Raw genomic sequence first — 7,849 nt, 5'->3', positions numbered from 1 at the left:
GTCTGCACATTCTCCCCGTGTCTGCGTGGGTCTGACCCCCCCCACAACCCAAAGATGTGCAGGGTAGGTAGATTGGTCATGCTAAATTGTCCCTTAGTTGGAAAAATTGAAGGCTAGTGCAATTGACCCCCTGCCCCTGCCACGTTGAACAACCATGTCAAATGGGGGATGTGGACATGGGGAAAGGGGAAGGGGTATCCCAGAACCCTCAACCTCTCATTTATCACTCCCCAGTAGCTAGTTGTGTTTACCAATGGCCATAACACTGGGATCTCAATTCAGCTGGCTTGCAAAACGGATAGGCTCATCAGCTTCTGCTGATATGTTGCCGAGACTTCACCCCTGAGCATACAAGAAGACTGGGAATGGTGGCCGAGGTAGAAATGCCTAACAGGTTAGTCGACAGTGCCCTAGAAGGTGGAGATCAGTAAGGTGTGTGACACATCTGGGGCACTCACGACATACATGGCCAGTCACCTGTGAAGAGTCTGGAACCTCACACAGGAAAAGCCCCTTCGTTAGTCCTGTTCATGTATTTATTTAGCATATGCACAGTCACAGAGCCAAGCAGTAACCTTCGCAGTGGCTAGAAGTCCTTTAAACCAACCTAAGTTCAGTCAGAGCATACCCCTTTGGCGATCTGAGTAATTGTTTAGACTGTACACAGCTGCAGCCTGGATGGTCTTGGTGACCCCACTGAAATAGCATTGTTGCTCAGAGGCCTTGGCCATTCTGGAAAGACATAAACAGGCCCAGGGTTGCTATGGGAGGTCTAAGCCAGGTGGCAAGCAGTGGGCTCTACAATAAGAAAGTGGTTTCTGATGGATGTTTTCCTCCTCTCAATCCTCCGACCACAGTCCTCAGCTGTTGCTCCTCGGCGTGATGTTGGCCGCTAATTCAATGGTAATTTTGGAACTTCGCCTGGTTTTGGGATGCCAATTGTGATGGAACCATCAATTCTATGGACACGTGCTTGTAGGATTAGAATAGCGGTTTTAATATACTTACAACAGAGCCAGCCTGTTTGTCGTTGAACTTTCGATGAACTGGCTGGCTGGCTCTGTGGCACGGATCTTTATACAGCAGCTCCAGGGGGAGGAGTTCTGGGCGGAGCCATGGAGGGAGCCCAGTACAAACTCTCGGGTACCCCCAGAGCTACTCCCCCTGGTGGTCAGGTAGTGCAACTGCACTTACAATATCGGTACGTATATACAATGGGAGCAGAGTAACATTGGTAACTTATAACACCGTGTGAATCTCATTCACCACAAATTGCACCATGGTTTTGGTAGTATTCCCTTTCATTTGGCCCTTGTAAAGAATTGGGCCACCAGGAACAGTCCCATGGACCAAGTTGCTATCAGAACTGGGGAAGGATGTTGTCCAACCAGCAGCAGTTACCAACTTGATGACTTGTAGTATTGTGCCCAACTCCAGGCTGCTGAAGGGCTCAGAGCAGGAATTGTGCTTTCAGCGGAAGGATCATCACTCGCTCCAGATTTGCTTCTTCACCCTTTGTTTTCCAAGTGAATGGGATGGCTCACCATCTGATGGGCATTTACAGATGGGCATATTGGTGTTGCTGGTCACTGGGCTGGTGTGAGGTAGCGTAGGACTCCACAACATTTTCAGCTTGAGCGGGTGAAGTCCAGGTACTTTGTTGTCTCTTCCCATCTGGCCCAGTAGGAACAATCCAGGGATTCAGTTAGACGGTCTGCCACATCTGGGTCACCAGCGATAGAGGGGCTGATTCTAGGCGGTATTCTCTTGGAATGGCTGAGTTGGCTGCTTTGTAGATGGGTGTGTGGAAGTGACTCTAAGGCAGCTCTATAAGGATATTTTGGGAAGAGGATCATTATAACACTTTGTTCCAATAATAATAATAACAATAATAATCGCTTATTGTCACAAGTAGGATTCAATGAAGTTACTGTGAAAAGTCCCTAGTCGCCACATTCCGGCGCCTGTTCGGGGAGGCCGGTACGGGAATTGAACCCGTGCTGCTGGTATTGTTCTGCATTACAAGTCAGCTGTTTAGTCCACTGTGCTGAACCAGCCCCAATATCTTCCTGTGTTCCTTCATTGTCTTTTCTCAGGTTCCACTGCTTCCTCTTTTTTTATAATTTAATGTACCCAATTGTTTTTTTCCCCAATTAAGGGACAATGTAGCATGGCCAATCCACCTACCCTGCACAGCTTTGGGTTGTGGGGGTGAGACCCTTGCAGACACGGGGAGAATGTGCAAACTTCACATGGACAATGACCCAGGGCTGGGGTCGAACCCGGGTCCTCGGCGCCGCAAGGCAGCAGTGCTAACCACAGTGCCACCGCGCTGTCATCAGCTCTTTAAGCTGGTGACGATCGACAGTTGAAGTCCAATATGGATTAGAGATGGTGAGCACGGTGGGAGGTTGGGCAGAATTTGTTATGGTGTAGGTAGTGGCTTGCTGTGTACTGAGCTGATCCTGCACAAGTCGGAAAAGTATCCCATTCCCATCTAACAGAGTGGAAAATTCCAGGTTGTTTGGAATCGTAGCCATGCTGTGGAGGTCCACCATGTGCATTAACCTCGATAGCTTGAATCTGTGTGGTGGCCATTAAAGCCAGTCTAAACATCTGGCTATGGTAGGATTGAGGGGTGACCAGTTGGTCCCAATTTTTTAAAAATATAAATTTAGTGTACCCAATTCATTTTTTCCAATTAAGGGTCAATTCAGCGTGTTCAATCCACCAACCCGGCACACCTTTGGGTTGTGGGGGCGAAACCCACGCAAACAAGGGGAGAATGTGCAAACTCCACACGACAGTGACCCAGAGCCTGGATCGAACCTGGGACCTCGGCGCCGTGAGACTGCAGTGCTAACCCACTGCGCCACCGTGCTGCCCCTGTTGGTCCCAATTAACGCTAGAGGGCTTGTCGATGTTTGCTATGCAGAAAGCACCAATCTTGATGATGTCTGAGTAGTAGCAGAGAACAGGTAGACTGCGTTATTAATGGATGTTTGAACTAATGTGGCATGGCAATGCTTAAGGTATCAGTATGACAGATCAGGGTGAAACCGTCTCAAAATGTACCTCCAGGCTTAATCTGATAGGAGATGTGTTCATGAATGCAGGTCACAATGATGAAATGTTTTTGAGTGAGGCTGCTGACTAAGTGTCTCTGGACTGCAGATAGCCCCTTAACATTGAATTGCAGGATGCAAAGTGCTGGTGCAATGGTATTGGAGACACAGGATTTCATATTGTTGGTGAAACCTGGATTCTTCAAGTGTAAGCTTGTTCCATAGAATCTCATTCAGCCCATCGAGTCTGCACTAACCCTCTGAAAGAGCACTCTTACCTCGGCCCACGGCGCGCCCTATCCCCGTAGCCGCACGCATTGATCACGGCCAATCCACCCAAACTGCACATTTTTGGATTGCGGGAGGGGACACTGGAACACCCGGAGGAAGCCCACACAGACACTGGGAGAACATGCAAATGCCACACAGTCACCCAAGGCCAGAATCTGACCCGGGTTGCAGGTGCTGTGAGGCAACAGTGCTAGCCACTGTGCCACCCCTGAATTGTTGTATTCAGTTTGCTAGAATTGGCTTCCCACGTGTAGGCCGGAAAGCAATGAGCGGCACTAGACGAACGTCAATCCTTTGCCACCCATAGTATGGATAATCATCGACATACCCTGATAGTAGATCCCCCAATAGGAGTCGCTACAAGCAGGACAGGAGGAAGTGAACAGATCAGATTACTTTTCGTATTCAAGATATCCTCCCTCTTCAATGTGGACACCCACTCACATGCACCACCACTAATAGAAGGGGTCAGCACGTGAACAACAATGAGCCTGCAAATGCAGTTGTGAATCTGGACTGCTGAGAAGCACATAAAGGTTACCATTTCAGTTGTGAAACCCCCCCCCTGCTGGCTGGTCCATGCAGCACCAAACTTAAAACACAATTCAAACACTTTAAATCTTTGAAATTGGAATTCTGACCATAATGACACCCTTCAAGCAACTTGCAGAAGGATAACGTTGAACAATGAACCTAATTGTGAACCTGCCACGAATCATGTGCTTGTTCAAGTCTCGCACATTTGTTGCTGATTGTGCAATGAGAGACACGCCTCTTGATACTATCAATGACTATAAGTTGCACTGAACCAATGCAGAATGAGGAACTCCTGCTGAAAAAGCCAAGTATGAGTGAGGATTAACTCCCTGAACTATAACCATGTAAACTGAGCACAGATGAAAGTGTAGGAATGGAGTACATGGTGATAACATACATCTGAGAAATTCTTGTGTATATATTTTTTTTAATTATTATTAATGTTTATTATCCCATTTTGTCAATAAAGTAAAAACGTCCATAAGCGGCTTCAACTTGCACAATAGTTTTGTCGATCTGTTATCGTAATCTTCTTGCTTCTCGCTCAGATTCCAAAAGTGTGAGCACATCTCCCTCACGAACTGGCCCTTTCACATTCCGAATGATGGAGCGGTTGCTGTCATCCATAAATTCTACACGGACCTGAGTGCACTGTCCCTGCGAACCAGTCCTTCCAAGAACTTTGGTAACCCGGGCCAGTTTGACGGTCTGAGTCCGAGGACCCTCCATGATGGCGGCAGTGGAAAAAGGAATTCTTGTGTATATTGAGTGTCATGGATCTTCCCAGCAACAGGTAGAAATCTGCCTAGTAACAGCAGTAACATGAATATAACAAGGCATGATGGGATGCGATCTGCCCAGCAACAGTCCTCCTGTGTCTGCCCAACAATAGGCAGAAATCTGTCGAGCGACAGTAGTAGCCAGCATTCAGAAGGCAAAATCAGATGCAATTTTTAATATAATGAGATACAGGTGTCCCGACAGATGCCAGCACCCTCAGAAGCAGAGAGGCAGTTTACACCTAACAGCCAGGGAAGCCAATTTATATCTAACAGCCTGAGAGACCAGTCCACAATATAACAGCCAGGAGACTCGGCTAACATCTAAGTCTTAGAGCCAAGGTTGTGCAGAAACCTTCAGAAAGACATTTTCTCTGGACCAGGAAAAGATGTTTCCCAGACTTGACCATCGGTCCTGTATTGTGTGGTAACTGTAGCATTGAATTTGATTTACAGGTTTACTTAATTTGGATGTTGTTTGGGGAAAGGGGAAGTCTTAAGGCGTTCAGGAATCAAGGAAGTTGTTTGAAACAAGGGGTATGTTCTACATAAACTGTGTGTGTGTTTAGTGATTGATGTACTTAATTGACCTAGAGTATTGTAGTTTGTGTATATTTGTCTTTTCTTTAATTTAATAAATGGACTTTAATAATTGTTGTCTGGCAATTGTGCTGGTTATTTTCACTGTGGCTTCACTTGACTCCTCACACCATTCCAGCAAAACAAAATGATACACCCCCATGAACGACTGTTCCAGGTTGGGATACCCTCGCAGATACAACCAGCGTGTTTCGTGACAGAAAATTGGAGCTCGCACGGGACCTTAAAAAAGCTTAATTCCTTGCGTATCGGGGACTTTTGACTTCTGAAGCATTTTTTTTCATTTAGAGTACTCAATTCATTTTTTCCACTTAAGGGGCAATTTAGCGTGGCCAATCCACCTACTCTGAACATCTTTGGGTTGTGGGCGCGAAACCCAGGCAAACACGGGGAAAATGTGCAAACTTCAATCGCACAGCGACCCTGAGCCGGGATCGAACTGGGACCTCGGTGCCGTGAGGCAGCAGTGCTAACCATTGTGCCACCGTGCTGCCCCTTATTTTTGAAGCATAAAGAGAGTGAGGAGTATGTGGAACCAAGTGAATAATGTGTTACTTGAAGAAAGATGGCTGCAAAAATGGCTCTTGATCTAGCTTGATCTAGCTTGATCTTATTTGGAATTAGATAATATAACCAGAGACGATTTGAAAAGTGTATCGAAAGCTACATTTATGGAATTCACAGTGAAATTGCAATTAGGATGATCTGCAGGGTCTAAGAAAGCTGAAGTAATTGAAAGCCTAGCAACCCATTTAAATATACTAGCGGGGTCAGGCAGACTTCAAGAAGATGGAAAATTGTCCCTGATCCTGAAGCGAGATAAGGACCCCTTGCAGTGTGGATCATATAGGCCGATTTCACTGCTGAATGTGGACGCCAAGTTGCTGGCGAAGATCTTGGCCACTAGAATAGAGAACTGTGTGCCGGGGGTGATACGTGAAGATCAGACGGGTTTTGTGAAGGGGAGGCAGCTGAACACTAACGTGCGAAGGCTGCTAAATGTGATAATGATGCCAGCGGCAGAAGGAGAGGCGGATATTGAGATGGCATTGGATGCGGAGAAGGCCTTTCATAGGGTTGAGTGGGGGTACTTGTGGGAAGTGTTAGAGAGGTTCGGGTTTGGGGAGGGGTTTATTAAATGGGTGAGGTTGCTGTACGAGGCCCCAATGGCGAGTGTAGCGACAAATGGGAGGAGGTCCGAGTACTTCAGGCTCCCCCGTGGGACGAGGCGGGGTGCCCCCTGTCCCCCTTACTTTTTGCATTGGCAATTGAGCCTCTGGCCATGGCGCTAAGGGAGTCGGGGAGGTGGAGGGGTTTGGTGCGGGGTGGGGAGAGCACCGAGTGTCGCTTTATGCAGATTACTTGCTGCTGTATGTAGCAAACCTGGTGGGGGGAATGCCGGAGGTGATGGAGATTCTTGCTGAGTTTGGGAGTTTCTCGGGCTATAAATTGAACCTGGGTAAGAGTGAGCTGTTTGTTGTACACCCGGGCGATCAGGAGGAGGGGATTGGTACGCTCCCGCTAAAGAGGGCAGTGAGGAGTTTTAGGTACCTGGGGGTTCAGGTGGCTAGGAGCTGGGGGACTCTGCACAAGCTCAATTTTACTAGGTTGGTGGAGCAGATGGAGGAGGAGTTCAAAAGGTGGGACATGCCTCCGCTGTCGTTGGCAGGTAGAGTACAGTCCGTTAAAATGACGATGCTCCCGAGGTTTTTGTTTTTGTCTCAGTGCCTCCCCATTTTCATTCCGAGGGCCTTTTTTAGGAGGGTGAATAGCAGCATTCTGGGATTTGTTTGGGCGCACGGGACTCCGAGGGTGAGGAGGGTCTTTTTGGAGCGGGGCAGGGATAGAGGGGGGCTGGCGCTGCCCAACCTCTCTGGGTACTATTGGGCGGCTAATGTCTCGATGGTACGCAAGTGGGTAATGGATGGGGAGGGGGCAGCATGGAAATGGATGGAGATGGCGTCCTGTGGAGGCACGAGCCTAAGGCACTGATAACGGCGCCGTTGCCGCTCCCTCCAACGAGGTACACTACGGGCCCGGTGGTGGCGGCTACCCTCAAACTTTGGGGGCAGTGGAGGCGATACAGGGGGGAAGTGGGGGGCTCGGTGGAGGCCCCGCTGCGGGGGAACCACCGGTTTGTCCCAGGGAACATTGATGGCGGGTTCCTGAGGTGGCACAGGGCAGGCATAAGGAAGTTGGGAGACCTGTTCATTGACGGGAGGTTTGCGAGCCTGGGTGAGCTGGAGGAGAAGTTTGAGCTCCCCCGGGGAATATGTTCAGGTACCTCCAGGTCAAGGAGTTTGCTAGACGGCAGGTGGAGGGGTTCCCTTCGCTGCCACCGCAGGTGGTAAGGGATAGGGTGCTTTCGGGGGTGTGGGTCAGGGATGGGAAGGTGTCTGACATCTACCAGGTGATGCAGGAGGTGGAGGAGGCGTCGGTAGAGGAGCTGAAGGCTAAGTGGGAAGTGGAGCTGGGGGAGCAGATTGAGGAGTGGACATGGGCGGACGCCCTGGAGAGGGTGAACTCCTCCTCTTCATGTGCGAAGCTTAGCCTCATCCAGTTCAAGGTACTGCACAG

General features: G+C 48.9%; 1 protein-coding gene across 1 annotated transcript; it reads right to left on the bottom strand.

Annotated features, from left to right (window-relative positions):
* Positions 1-4,386: 4,386 nt before the first annotated feature.
* LOC119977543 (40S ribosomal protein S28) lies at positions 4,387-4,639 on the bottom strand. The gene has a single exon (XM_038818597.1). It carries the CDS (start codon positions 4,620-4,622, stop codon positions 4,413-4,415), a length of 210 nt encoding a protein of 69 aa, XP_038674525.1. The 5' UTR covers positions 4,623-4,639; the 3' UTR covers positions 4,387-4,412.
* Between the last annotated feature and the right edge of the window lie 3,210 nt (positions 4,640-7,849).

The sequence above is a fragment of the Scyliorhinus canicula genome, chromosome 14 (assembly GCF_902713615.1).
Source record: "Scyliorhinus canicula chromosome 14, sScyCan1.1, whole genome shotgun sequence".
Taxonomy (NCBI): Eukaryota; Metazoa; Chordata; class Chondrichthyes; order Carcharhiniformes; family Scyliorhinidae; genus Scyliorhinus; species Scyliorhinus canicula.
Note: the sequence above shows the minus strand (reverse complement) of the source record. Positions and strands in the feature narration are given on the sequence as shown.

Excerpts from the sequence above, each read along its gene's own strand:
- LOC119977543 (XM_038818597.1), bottom strand. The coding sequence starts at position 4,622 with ATGGAGGGTCCTCGGACTCAGACCGTCAAACTGGCCCGGGTTACCAAA.